At 38.8% G+C, this 14,762-nt stretch overlaps 1 protein-coding gene across 1 annotated transcript; it reads right to left on the bottom strand.

Moving 5' to 3' along the window:
* Positions 1–801: 801 nt before the first annotated feature.
* Positions 802–14,491, bottom strand: htr5ab (5-hydroxytryptamine (serotonin) receptor 5A, genome duplicate b). The gene is made up of 4 exons (XM_016481356.1): positions 14,348–14,491; positions 8,555–9,664; positions 1,067–2,052; positions 802–982 (listed from the first exon to the last, which is right to left on the bottom strand). The coding sequence occupies exons 2-3, from the start codon at positions 9,260–9,262 to the stop codon at positions 1,720–1,722; spliced, it is 1,041 nt and encodes a 346-aa protein (XP_016336842.1). The 5' UTR covers positions 9,263–9,664; positions 14,348–14,491; the 3' UTR covers positions 802–982; positions 1,067–1,719.
* Positions 14,492–14,762: the final 271 nt, after the last annotated feature.

The following is a 14,762-nucleotide window of genomic DNA, read 5'->3' as shown; positions in this document are numbered from 1 at the left end:
CCTGGATAGTCAGAAATATATAAACTAATGAAGAGCAAGAGCAAGACAAGCGGTTACAACACAGGTCGCATGCTGTGTTTGTCCAATCAATAATATTGACACTGTAAAATTCATGAACGTACAGTGTGAAACGATTCCTTTGTAAGCGTGAAACATGGAAAACAATAAAGCAAGATTGGGTATTTGTGAAAAGCCCTGTTATCAAGCGAGTACATGAAGTATGTTCATTTGCGCTTTGCTTTTCCATTTCCTTTTTCATCTCTCAGTATCTGGCTCTCCTTATTCAACCTTCGAGTACTACTCTCACCATAGACATTATTTTATTCTTATAGACACACATGCAAAGTAAAATTTTGTGCTGCCCTAAAGCTGAGTGTATGGATAATGGATGAACTGACAAATTGATGGACAGTCTTGAAACATGGATAGTATTTCAAAGAGATGGGGTGGGATCAGTGCTCTCATACTTATTGTGATTCTCTGCACATGCACGGGAAGCATTTGATAACTGCTAGGGGCATTACAAAGCTGTCACTGACCTTCTTATTCATTTTAGTGTTAGCAAGGTATTTTTGCTAATAGAAGAAGCTATTTCAGTTAGGATCAGCTACCAAAAAATTTGGCTCTGGACATGTGTGGACAAGCCTCTACATGGCAATACAAAATCAGAAGGCCTTCACCATCACTTATAAAGACAAAGAAGTGTTGAGAGACATTGAGCTTTTCACATTGAACCTCCGATTATTGATAACCAATGAAAAGAGTAATTATTCTGTATCTTCAATAACCTTGAACGCCGGATCAATTCATATCTTTTATTTAACACTTGCAGCACAGCTCCCATCACAAAGGAATTGCAGGCATGTTTACATTTCGTTTCATGTAATGTCCATATTCCAGTTTACTCTGCTACAATGGTAGCTTACAAAGAGGAAAGCTGAATCCTTTCATGGTCATGTACATAAATGCTGAGATGTGCTGCCTGGAAACAAAGGCATTTATTAGGTAATTTATAACAACTATTTTGTTCAAAATTTCCATTTCATTTTATTACACCATATCTCACCTGAAATCATGTCTCGTCTTTGTACATCTTTTACACATCGACTTTCTTCTTAAGGAACAATGAGTTTAATGAAAGGAAATGTGATGGAAATACAAATTGCTCCTTAGCCAGGTCATTATTTAGGGAGTGAAAGGATATGAATTAGGCCAGACTTTCATAACGTGTACATATACCTACTTTGTGTCTTCATTGACAGAAGAAAAATGGCTTTGATGTCCTTCAAGAACAATGGAAAACAACCAAGGTTTCTCTCTCAAGAGTTCACAGAAATGACGAGGACTACAGACAGTTTGCTCAGTGTCCGAATGAGTGGTTCAGTTTTGCTAGAGGGGACACTTGGATGGTTCAGCAGACTTGCATTATCTCAGCACTGATGACTTAACAGATAGTGCCAAACTTATCTAACCATGAAAACATCAGCAGCAGCAGCCATACACAGACAGATATTATCACCAGCAGGTGAAAATCTGAACACCAGGCCTGCAGGTTTTTTGATGCGTGTTGGAAATCCCCTTTCCTCCTGGAACAACGGTTAGAGCGAGCGCATTGCTTTTGTGTCTTCTGTGTCTGAACTGAGAAGAAGGCTTCTCTTGATGTTCTTCTCACTTTCTACTCATAAAACCCAAAGGTTTTCATTTTGGTCTTTCTGTTCCTCATCGCTGTCTGGAAAAAAGGTTTCTAAACGCGTTGTTGTAGTTCTTGTTAAAGGCTGTGTAGATGAGTGGGTTAAAGAAGGAGTTTGAGTAACCCAGCCAGAGGAAGACACTTTTCCAGACAGGAGGGATGTCGCATGAACAGAGCGGAATGATGAGCTCAGCAAGGAAAAAGGGAATCCAACAGAGCACAAACACACCAATCAGGATGCCCACCATCAGAGCCGCTCTCCTCTCTTTCTGCTCTCGCCACGTCTCGCCATCCGTCTGGAACGATACAGTAGCGTGACGAACTGTGAAGGCCATCTGTGGCTGTCGTTCAGCTTCCTTAACCTGGCAGTAAACAAACAGGACGATGAAGAAATGTATTGGTAGTGTTAATGAAGCACACAACTATTTGAAAGTAAACTAAAGAATTTGCTCTTAAAACACATTAAAGCTTAAATGGTTCATTATTGCCTGATAGCAGGCAACTTTTTAGGCTTTCCTACAATCTATACCAACCTTATCCACTTTATGTTGCTCGGTGGGCAAAAAGCAGCAACTACACATTTTGTCAAAATTGAGTCTCTGCGATCAGTTCTGTGTCAGACGTGTTTGGATCAACTATGCACAGATTCATAGAAAACGAATTGTTAAATTCATATCTCATAATTAAAAATGTAATCAAAAACACTTTGAAGCCGTGTAACTTTGTAAGGCAGTAAAAAATTATTTTTGTACATATCTGTCTAGATGTCACATTTTTACTACAATGATCTTTAAAGGACACCCGCTAGGCTTTTCTCGATTTTACCTTTCCTTTAGCGTGTGTATAGCAGTTTGCATTTAAACGATCTGCACAAAGTCCATGTCAAATGGAGTTAATCTCTCCAACAGAAAACACTTGCCTGAAATGTCTTGCTTGTAGTCCTTCCATTATTTCCATGACTTTGCTACGTCACTATAGGTGCATACATGCCATGTCGTAATTACCGTAATTGCAAGATTCCAACTTGAAAAAAGCCTTCACCTCCTTGTAGAACGTGTAATTACAACATAATTAAAATGTAAAAGAGTAAACTGGAAATTTTCTGAGAGCTCCGACTTGTACCATGTGACCACTGCAGATTCAATTAGGCATTGATAGCGCTGACATAGAAACACATAATTCTGAGTCTGAGGATGTGAACAGCTCAGAATAGAAAGTCACGTGTTGTCACCTAGAAATTATGGTAATTATGACATGCTGTGAACGCAGCACATGTTACACATTTGCATAATGCCCGCCTACTAGCTGCTCTGGCCCGCCCTCAAAAAACAGTTATTTGAATTCGCTATGTCGAGAAGACAGTTTTTTTTTTCGATGCAATGCCACAGTTACCATAGATTTAATGCTGAAACCCCTGGAGCTGAAACCCAATTACAGTAAGGAGAAAAACAATCAGTCTATTCCACATACATGCATTAATGCTGTAAAATACGAAGCAGTTTTCCCCAGCTTTGTGAAACTTGAGTTGTTATGTGACAAATCTTCCCTTGAAAGCAGAGGTGTGACGTTTCTAAATAAAGACAGACTTAGATTTCCTGTATTTGCTCACAAAGTTCACTATGACCAACTAAGAAGTCTGAACTGTTTGGATCACACACTACTTGCCCAAAGCATTTGGCTCAATTGCCCCACAGTCACCCTTTTGGAAAATTGTCTTTAGTAATATTCTAGATGATTCTCTATGTTGGCAAATCACCAACATGTATAATTAAGCAATAGCACAGATTTGTATGTGCCAAAAAAAAGTTTCAAAAGAAGCGTCAAGCTTGATGTGTTGCCAAGCAACGCACATAATGACAGTGTGTTAAACTTGCACCACTTTACTCCACTTCCATAACATTCACATACTCTAGTCTAGAACGGGGCAAACAGACAAGCAGAGTGATAAACAGTGAAACATCCCAGTGTTGTTATATGAACTATCAATGCCTCTAAAGCGCAGCTTATCCAATCAAATTAGAGGACCAGAACTAACTGTATATCTTTAATCTCTAAATGTATAACATTATATGAACACGGTTTATGTATTCCATCTTGTGTTTTTAAAATATTATTTAAATGTGCTTTAGAAGCTTTTTGTTGAAAGGCTGTAGTTGAGTGCACAGAGTACTGTGGCAGAACAAAGCACAATTACATGCGTATATGTGTGTGTGTGTTTGTTTGTGCGTTTCGACAGACAAAGGAGGCAACGAGGCAATTGACTGATTTTTTGGATCAGTGTACGTTAGTGAGAATAATGGACTTAAGTATGTGAAAACACAGATGAAAAGAAAGAGTGTGAGGCTGTTTGAGTGCATACAAAAGGTAGAACAAGACATAAAAGAGATGGTGGACAGGTTGAGGAAAAAACATTTCAGAATAATTGGATAAAACCTAAAGATGTGTATGCAAATTGTATGAAAAAGGAGTGGCAGTTGGTATCTGACACACCCCAAAGATGCCACATTCTCTCATCAAATTCTCTGCATTGAATGTATGTAGAGAATGTTGATTGTATTGGTTGCTTTTGTAGGTGTTCTTTTGTACATTTTCTTTAATATTAGAAATGAAAACTTTTTCTATTTCAAATTATAAAATCAGTTAAAATTAAAAAAGAATATTACAATATATACACCTTGTGTCTATACGTATGTTTTAAAATAGAATATAGGTTGGATTGTTATGGAGTTTGCCTTTCTTACTATCAAATGTCATCTTTGTGACTTTTTATTCATCACTACACTGACATAGGGTGGATAAATTTAGCAATGCAGACAAAAGAAAAGACAAAAAGGTGAGCCATACAGAGAAGAAAGGAAGAGAATAGAATTAAAAGAGAGACAGAAGAAGAATCCAATAAATGGAATTAGGCTTTAATTGCGTGTCTACTTTAACATTGCAGTTTAAGATTTTCCCCTTGAGGAAAGAGGGTGGACACAGAGCATCCATCCAGTCTAGATTTTTACTGTGATTAATCCAAACTTTATATATGGAGAATTTAAATTGGAGAATGCCAAATTAATGATAGGATGTTGTTTAAATTATATTGTCATGTGGTGTTATTTGATGTGAAATTTCATCACTAAAATGTAATTATGTTGAAACCTGATTGTAGAGCCCATTAAAATTAGAACATGAACATTATCTGGGAATCTAAAAAGCCAGTACAGAAATTAATATTTACAAATGATTGTTCTGTGTGAGGAAGCAGTGAGAAGCTGCTTCTAATTATACCTTTTTCTCTCACTCTGGGCATGTGTGTGTTGGGCGGGAACTGTGTCAATGTGGGGCAGGTGTCAGCTCCTGCGGGTTGAGCCTATCTTCTGAGAAAATAGCTCTGCGATGTTTGATCTTCATCTCACACTGTTACCCAAACATTTCTATTCTCTCTGTTTTTTAGCCCTCTTCATGTTTTTTTTTTGACACCTCACTAACTCTCAATGGCAGATTCACACAGTGAATGAGAGTGGGTTTGACAATCCTGTGTGAACTGTCCATTTGACATCTTATCAGAGAAACTCGAATACTATACTATAATATATACTTGATTAAATTAAGTAAATAAATAAATAATTGTTAAAAAGTACCTACCCGGAGCATATACAAGCAGTTTTTAATGAGTGGCTCACTGAATCATTTACTCATCTAGTTTTTTCTATCTATTTATCTATCTATCTATCTATACACACAGTGGCAAGAATACATTAGAGGACCCTTTAAAAAAATCTGAATTTCTCTATTAATTGCTGATAGAATCTCTTTTAACACGCAACCAGTTGTACTCTTTTACATTGTATTGAAGACATTGTGTGATCATTGACAGCGCAGGCTGTCAGTGAAAAAGTCAGTGAAACTCTGTTATGACTTCTCCAAAAGCTAATTGGAGTCAGTTAAGGAGATGAGATTGAAATTATGGGTCACACAGGTGTCCTGGCCTTTAAATAAAGGCATACAAAGCCTGGTTACTTACAAATATGCTCTTATACTAACAGATTGGTTAGTGTGAACCATGCCTTGATCCCAACAGCTTAAAAAGGCATTACAGAGATGCAAAAAGATGGATAAGCTATACAAAAGTATTGCTAATGAATCCACAGTAAGAGTCAGTCTACAAATGTAGAAAAGTCTGGACGTTGATACCCTCCCTAGGAGCCGGCATCCTGCGCAGATGACTCTAAGAACAAAACGGGCAATCCCTAAAGTTGAAAAAGAACCCAAGAGTAACAGCAAAAGACTCTCCGAAAACTCTACAAACTGTAGAAGTTTTTGTTCAAGTGTCCACTATCACAAAAAAAAAAAAAACTGAACAAGAATGGTGTTCCTTAAAGGATAACACTAGGGAAGCCACTGCTGCCAATAATAATTGAGGCATGTCTGATGTTTAACCAAGACAACTTAGTTCTGTCATGACAACTCTCGGCGAGTTTAGCATGGTAATGTACATGACAATCTTAATGTGTTTGGTCTTGGCGGAATAGATCTGCTATGTTTCCGATTCGACAGAGCAAGTATCGAGACTTGCTATTGCCAATACATATACAGTACAGCGGGTAAAATAAGTATTGAACATGTCACCATTTTTCTCATTAAATATATTTCTAAAGGTGCTGTTGACATTAAATTTTCACCAGATGTCGGTAACATCCCAAGTAATCCATACATACAAAGAAAACAAAACAAATAAGTTCAGAAATTAATTTCTGTGTAATAAAATGGAATGACACAGGGGGAAAAGTATTGAACACGCTTACTGGAATTTATTAATTACTTTGTACAAAAGTCTTTTTTGGTAATGACAGCTTCAAGACACCTCCTGTATGGAGAAACTAGTCGGTGTGTTTTTGGCCCATTCCTCCACACAAACAGTCTTCAAATATTGAAGGTTCTGTGGGCCTCTTCTGTGAACTCTGATCTGTAGTTCTTTCCATAGATTTTCTATTGGATTAAAGTCAGGTGATTGGCTGGGCCATTCTAGCAGCTTTATTAGCTTCATCATGCTTTTTCTTCAGCAATAGAGCCTTGCGTGGTGAGCATGGTGAGCGTGCATACAGGCCACGGCGGTGCATTACTTATTGTTTTCTTTGAAACAATTGTACCTGCTAATTCCAGGTCTTTCTGAAGATCTCCACAAGTGGTCCTTGGCTCTTAGAAAACTCTTCTGATAATTTTTTCACTGCTCTGTCCGAAATCTTGCGAGGAGCATCTGGTCATGGCCGGTTTATGGTGAAATTATATTCGTTCCACTTCCGGATTATGGCCCCAACAGTGCTCATTGGAACATTCAGAAGTATAGAAATCCTTCTGTAACCAATGCCATCAGTATGTTTTGCAACAATAAGGTTGTGAAGGTCTTGAGAGAGCTCTTTGCTTTTACCCATCATGAAATGTTTCTTGTGTGACACGTTTATAATGAGACACCTTTTTATAGGCCATCAGTTGGGACTAAACCAGCTAATATTAATTTCCACTGACTAGGGGCAGGATTGCTTTCTAATTACTGATAGATTTCTGCTGGTGTATTGGCTTTCCATGCCTTTTTGCATCTCCCTTTCTTCATGTGTTCAATACTTTTTCCTATATGTCATTCCACTTTATTACACAGAACTTAATTTCTGAATTTATTTGTTTTGTTTTCTTTATGTATGGATTACTTGGGTTGTTACCGACATCTGGTTAAAATTTCATGTCAACTGCACCTTTAGAAATATATTTACTGAGAAAAATGGTGACGTGTTCAATACTTATTTTACCTGCTGTACATGTTGCTGTGAAATACTGCTGTTGCCCATATAACATATATGAAACAACCCCCATATATATCATACATGAATCGCCCAGTAGCAGATCTATACAGGTGGAGCTGGGGAAGGAGAGGGTTTCTGACGTGCGCAGCAAATGCTACAGCAAGCACTGGCCAAGTATTTGAATCTTGGGCAGAAAGCTCATTGGCTGCTGATGCAACTAGAACCGATCAGCTGCGCCATGTGAATAATGATCCGATTATGTCAGACTGAATTAGAAGCTATCAACCTGCACCATCTAGAGTTTCATGACAGAACTTTGTATTTGTTCAACAAGACTTTTGGGAAAATGCTCTCTGAAAAATTGGAACACCAGCTCCAAAACCTTATCTAAACTGTAAAGCATGGTGGACAGAGCATCATGGTTTAATGCTGCTTTGCTGCCTCAGGGTGTAGAAACTTTGCAATCATTAAGAGAACAATGAATTATAATGTGTATCAAGACATTATAGGAGAATATCAGGACAGCCGCTAATGACTTCAATCTTCAAACAGGCTGGGTGATGCAACAAGACAATGACAAATCATATAAGTAGCACCAACTAAAGAATGGCTGAAAAAGAAGAAGATGCCTGGGTCCTGACCTTGAGCCGATTACGATTCTGTGGCATGACCTAAAAGAGGGCTGTGCTATCAAAACAACACAGAAACATGGATACTGAACTGAAACAGATTTGTGGGGAGGAATGGTCCAAAACCAGTCAAAAGTCCTATAAGCAGCTACAAAAAAATGTTTGGTGGAGGTTTTGCTGCTAAAGGAGGATCTACAAGTTACTAAATTCAAGGTTTCATTTACTTTCCCCACCCTGCACTGTAAATAATTACTCAATGCATTCAATAAAAGTGTGAAAAAAACCCAATTATTTGTGTGTTATTACTTTTGTCAGATTATGTTTATCTCTAGTTAATCAAAGATTACCACATTTTGTGAGCAGTAGATGAAGAAATACAGATATTTCAAAGGGTTCACAAACTTCTTTCCACTGTATATATAGTCTTATATAATCTTCATTTTATTTTTTACCTCTATGACCTCAGCCATGGGTGTGATGGTGTTGGTCTTGCGAGAGCCAATGCGGAACTTGGCAGCCTTGTAAATCTTCCAGTAGACAAAGAGCACCACACAGAGGGGCAGGTAAAAGGCTCCAAAGGTGGAGAAGACTGTGTAAGATGGCTCCTGGCTTACTTGACAAGCCAGGCTGTCTTCCGAGTATGTCTCACCCCAACCGAAGAGTGGCGAAAGCGAGATAACAGAAGAGAGCAGCCATGTGAGGCCGATCATCACATTGGAGATTCGTTTACGTGTCTTCAACGTGTACTCCAGGTGGCGTGTGATGGACCAGTAGCGATCTAGGGCAATGGCCGTCACATTCCAGATACTGGCTGTGCAGCAGAGCACATCGCAGGAGATCCAGACCTGACACAGGGCCCGACCCAGAATCCAACGCCGACCGTAGAGCTCCCTAACCAGACTGAGCGGCATTACCAGTCCTGCAACCATCACATCAGAGATGGCCATGGAGGCAACCAGGTTGTGGGGAACACGATGGAAGGTGCGCACCCTCAGGATGGTCACCAAAACCAGAAGGTTCCATACAAAGGTGGCCACCACTAGCATGGCCAGCAAAGTGAGCGTGAGAACACTGAACACAGAAAATGGACGGTACAGATTACCCGATTCGGATCCTCCGGAGATATTAGCCGAGAGATCTGTAACGTTGGGTTGAGTCATGGCAGCATGTAACGGTATGCAAATAGATATCTGGCTCTCATTAGAGGACAAGGTGAAAATAAATGTCCCTGTCAGAGTGGGTGAATTTTTTACTGTTTTTTAGGCCAGGCATGGTTTTCTTGTTGGATGTTTTCAAGTTCATTCATTTGAAAATATTTGCAAGAGTTCATTTTCTGAGTGGGCGTCATGTGTTCTTGGCACTGCAATTTGTGAGCTTATTGTCCTTTAGCTCACAGTTCTGTATGCTGGTCACTGAAAAAGTAGGCGTTTTAAAGTGCTGCCATACTGATTATAGATGACATTATGATTGAACACATTGATAATCATTTTCAGTTTATAGCCTTCGGCAATTTAGAGGTTCTCAGGACACACATCTGAAGGTGTGAGAAGCCATCCTCCATCCTATAACACAAGAAAAAAGGGCATAAATACATTTCATAGTTCATCCCACAAAATCGTCTCATTTAGCCACCACCTGAAATAGAAAACATCTCTAGGCTATGGAATGGGCTTCCTTCTTTGTGCTCAGATTTCCTGACTTTTTATGATATGACTTACTCCTTTTTTAACCGCTCAAGTCATCTGTACAATACAAACCTGACAGGGAACATGATTTAAAGCTCATTCTTTATTAATTTGACTCGACTTAATAATAAATTGGCTCTTTTATTATTTTTTTGTCTGTAATTCGGTCCATGGAGTCCTTGAGGTTTTAAATCCTCCATTGGGTTAGATGTAATTTGTTCTAAGTGCTTGTGAAACAGATTCGGTTCAGTTATTTGTAGCAATTGAAGTTACACTGGAGACCTCAACTGACTGCCTGACTTCATATTGACTTTCTTGCAATAATGTCAGCTGGAAAAGATCTATCCCACAGGAAGAAGCATCTTTATCCCAAAAGCACAGCCATCTACACTCAAAAGTAGCTGTACCAGAGACTGTCAAAGAGCCAAAAGGCTTTGATTTTCATTAGTTCCTGGTTTATGTGTGTCAAAATCGAACCTCTGTTGGCCTTCAAAACTCAATTAGGGGTACAAAGGCCAGCATGCTTGTCAAGAGAGCTCAGTGGTAGAGTCATCAAAACATCAAATACCTGTCAGCAGCACAACAGCGAAGGGAATATTATAAGCTATCGTATCAGTGATGACAACAATGAGAGGTTCGAGTTTTCTGTCCTGTTGATTGCTGTGTGTGCTTGCCCTCTGTTTGAAAAGAATTAAACTAACACAAATATCATACTTGTTTTCTTTTGGCTGAAAAGAGACAAAGCATAAAAATAGAAAATAAATGGGATTGCTGACAAAAGGGTACTGGGGTGTCAACAGACATTTCTTGTTGATTAATGTACCTCTGATTGCCCATAGTGCATATCATTACCCAGCATGCTCATCAGTAAGTCTGGAGTCTGTCTTGTCAGGAGGAACTGAGAGGAAACACACAATGTCCACACTCGACAGGCTCATTACCACACACAAGCACAGAGGAACACTGATTACAGATTCCCGCTCATTTTCTCTCAGTGCTGCTGAGCTCCGTTTACGCTGTTGGTATGACAAAGTCACTCTAAGGAGAAAGTGAAATTTATGGAAAAGATCTAAGATATACATCAAAAACGTCCGTCATAGTGGCTTGCTAAAATTGCCTACACTTATTTTTGATAATATTCATCATTTTTACCTATCATTTTGCCCACTTTCATCTTCCTTCTCTCTCTGCATCTCTTCATGTCATCTTTAAATCTTTCCCTGCTCTCCTTCGCCTCCATCTCCTTTATTAGCTTGTGCCCAAAGCCATGAAATTGGACACACATGCATCTAAACATATAATCAGTGGCAAGAAAAGCCCTCAGCATATTGTCTTTGGTGGTGTTCAACTAATCATCTCTTACAACTTCCCCTCAGCAAATCAACCAGGGCACTGGACACACACGCTGAGATAAAGACACCTGTCATTTATAGCCATTCCCACAAGAGTGAGATGAAATAAGAGTTTATTTCTGGCTTTTTGTGACTATACGAGCTTCAGAGGATAAAAAGCATTCTGTTGTGTTTTAGAGTTTTTGAGCCTTATTTACTTAACATGCCACATGACAGAGACAGAAATAAACAGTAAGATATTAAAGGGATAGTCCACTCAAATGAAAATTCTGTCATCATTTACTCACCATCATTTTGTTTCGAACCTGTGTGACTTTTAGTCTTCTAGAACACAATGATGACATAATATTCATATTTGAGTGAACTATCCCTAACAGAAAGAGACAGAAGAGACAAGAGAATATATGTACCAATATACTTTGAAATACTCTTTTAAACATAAGGCATGCTCTTGGAACTCTTTAATGGATTGTTCAATTCTGTTAGTCTAGCTCAATATTTAACAATGTCCTCGGGGTGATAAACTCAAGCAATTAACCTGCATAAACTTTTCTTAAGTACTTCAATGTTTTGAACCTTATTTGACAACAACATTTAGCTTTTCAACCTAAATAGAAAGACAAGGAGCTGGTTCCCAGGGTGGCTGCAGATAAATGGTTAAGGTTCCACAAGGTTAATTTCCAAGTAAGGTGACGCAGGAACTGAATAGTTACAGAGATCACAATCCTGTGCTGTCAATATCGTGCTCTCGAGCACAGCACATAACCACAAGCTGCTGCAGGGGGTTGTCTCTGCAATCAGTGTAGTGCATGCTATTTTGAATAAATAAAATCTAATATATCTGACTTGAATAAAATGGGTAAATTTAGGTGTTACCACATGAAGCACATTTTTCAGTGCAATTTGACTCATGGATGTGTTACACTGGATATTATCATGTACATTTAATTGTCCATGTCCATAGATACCCAGACCCTGCTGAAAAGAAAGCTTAAACATGCTTAAACAAGGTTTGATGATTTTAGTGGGTCCTCTTGCCATTTTATAGGAGTTTTGAGAAATTTTTCTGAGATGGTCTGACTGAGAAACCAGCCTACAGACCAACAAAACCAGTACGACAAGGACTTAAAGTCGGCATGAAACGGAAGTTGCGATTGTCTTTTCTTCTCTACTGTGATGTATATCCGAGTGAAACGGCATCTGAAATGAGAGGGTGGGACTTGATTTCGTCGTTCGGGAATTGATTGGATCGTTGGAAGCTGGGGCGTTGCTAACAAAATGGAGGCAGATCTGAATGCCAGTTTGCAGTTAGTGGTGGGGGATTTCTCGCCACTGGATTCACCCAAGCATGAATAAATGTTTTATTTATTAAGGATGACGCTGACAATCAACGGCACAAAACATGCCAAAACAGCGAGAGAGAGAGAGAGAGAGACTGCTTGACTGACTGAGCGCGTCCTCCATCAGGTTAAGTCATATTTATGAAAAAAATTAGTTTGCGATGTCCTAACAGTAATGTTGTCATAATATCCTAATATCTTTTCAATGTTTAGGGGTAACGTACTCCCTCATGACTGGTGTCAGTGCTATAAAGTGAAGCATCAGCTTATCGTTTATCCCAGCGTTTACCCCTCACGTTACTAGCTCCGCCCTTGCACCATAGCTCGTGACCGGAAGAGAAGATGAGTCGTTTTGAGGGGGAGGGGAGGTTAACGTTTCTGATTAACGATTACTAGGGCACATGAATTAAAAAAAAAAAGAATGAAGTGCATGGATAAATGATTTATAATAACACTACAGTATTCCATTAAAAAATAAGAATTTTCCATTTTGATTTCATGGTGACTTTAAAGTGTTTTAGCAGATGAAGAGACCTAGTAATGGCAAGCTGTACTTATACAAGGTTAAAGAAACAAGACACAACAGACACAATACAAACCTAGTGAGAATAAACTGCCTAGTGATTTTTTTAATTGTTATAAAATTATGCAAATGCATTATATGATTGGTCTGCGGTGTCTAGATAAACCAAAAGTACTTAATGAGGGCAATTATGACAGCCATTGAACAGAACTACTGTGTAATAGGATAGTGTTTTGTTTGTCAAAACAGTAAGCAGCAATAACAGTCCACAATTAATACACAATGATAACATTACATTTCTAATTATACTTGTTCTAATGAGAGGAGGTTACTGCATACAAACAGAGAGAATGGTTTTACCATGCCAATAAACCTACTGAGAGAGAGAGAGAGAGAGAGAGAGAGAGAGAGAGAGAGAGAGAGAGATTCAGTCAATGGATTTACACTAAAGCGAGCTGTTGTGAACGAACGACAATAGTTCAGCGAGACATGCGTCAAATGCGCCACATAATAACATTAAAATGCAGATCTCATCACTCGCTCATTATTGACACATTATTCCCTTTACGTTAAGTTAGTGACATTTTATGTTTTAAAACGTGGTTGGACCGACTGTTAGCGACATGAGATTATTCCTCTTGCTATTTTATGTTCTTTGTGGCAAGAAATTATATTTATTCTCTGCATAAAAGCGGAGCTTTATGTAAATCAATGCCCCAGCATGAGTGCAAACTCTCTGATTCAAGCGCTTGTCACTCAAATGAGGGTCTCGCGCGGTGCTGAAGCATCAATCGCTGATTTCTAAGAAAGAGTGCGCGACTAGCAGCAGCAACATCCCCTGAAAGCTGTCGTTCAGTAGTGTGCTGAAAACATCTCACTTCAACAACAACCTACTTCAAACCTGCCAAGTTCAAATCAACACATTTCAGAAATTAAAGCGAGAGCGATCATGAACGTAAAATAACGGGTGTTTACTTCTGGCTTCGCGACACGGGCACAATCAAATGTTCCTGCATCCACTGGGAACAGAAACTGCCTCCTTCATTTTTTTTTCTGATATATGCCTTTTAATCATGACATTTAAATCCCAAAGGCTTTAAAGGTGCTGCATTAAAAACGTTGTTTCCACACTTCACTTAAAGGGCACCCAAATATTTTCTCAGAGCTTTACATCCTATAGGAAAGGACGACTGTAAATAACATTTATTTTTTCACTTATTTTGAAATGCATATGGACAACATACAGTCCATGTATCTCGGTAAATGTCGACAATGCAGCACACTTAACCTAGCGTTATTTACACTTTGCACACAGAAAATGTCTACTAAAGCTCTTATTACTCACCCTTAATTACAAAAGCAATACGAAGATGCTGCAGAAGTGCAGGATTGCTTTGCTTTTGGCTGTCGAGCGCAATTGTTCTGTCCACCTGAAACCGTCTTCATCTAAAAACACACTATACTTGAGTCAAGGCTTCAACACCGCATGTGGATTGAACCAATGTGTGGCGTAGGGGTGTTGCGTGCATACCGAAGAATTCTAGCTGCAAGTATCACATAATCAGACTATTAAGGACGTTAAGCTGTTGGCAATAAGTGACTCCTGTAAATGCTGCAAACATCGATAATTTGTACACTATTGTTAATAACGGATCAAGAGCATGATGATAAGCTTAAACTTTTTACCTGTCTTGAACAAAAGTTGTTAAAAGTTATGTTGTATTTTAGTGACATGGAGGCAGTGTAGATCACGTTAAGGC

The sequence above is a fragment of the Sinocyclocheilus anshuiensis genome, unplaced genomic scaffold, assembly GCF_001515605.1.
Source record: "Sinocyclocheilus anshuiensis isolate Anshui unplaced genomic scaffold, SAMN03320099.WGS_v1.1 scaffold613, whole genome shotgun sequence".
NCBI lineage: Eukaryota > Metazoa > Chordata > Actinopteri > Cypriniformes > Cyprinidae > Sinocyclocheilus > Sinocyclocheilus anshuiensis.
The sequence above is the reverse complement of the archived record's forward strand: the minus strand, read 5'-3'. Positions and strand labels throughout refer to the sequence as shown.

Bases quoted from the DNA above. Each gene is read 5' to 3' on its own strand.
- htr5ab (XM_016481356.1), bottom strand. From the start codon at position 9,262: ATGACTCAACCCAACGTTACAGATCTCTCGGCTAATATCTCCGGAGGA. The intron at 2,053-8,554 runs GTAAAAAATAAA...GTTTACTGCCAG, and splicing joins CCATGGCTGAGGTCATAGAG to GTTAAGGAAGCTGAACGACA.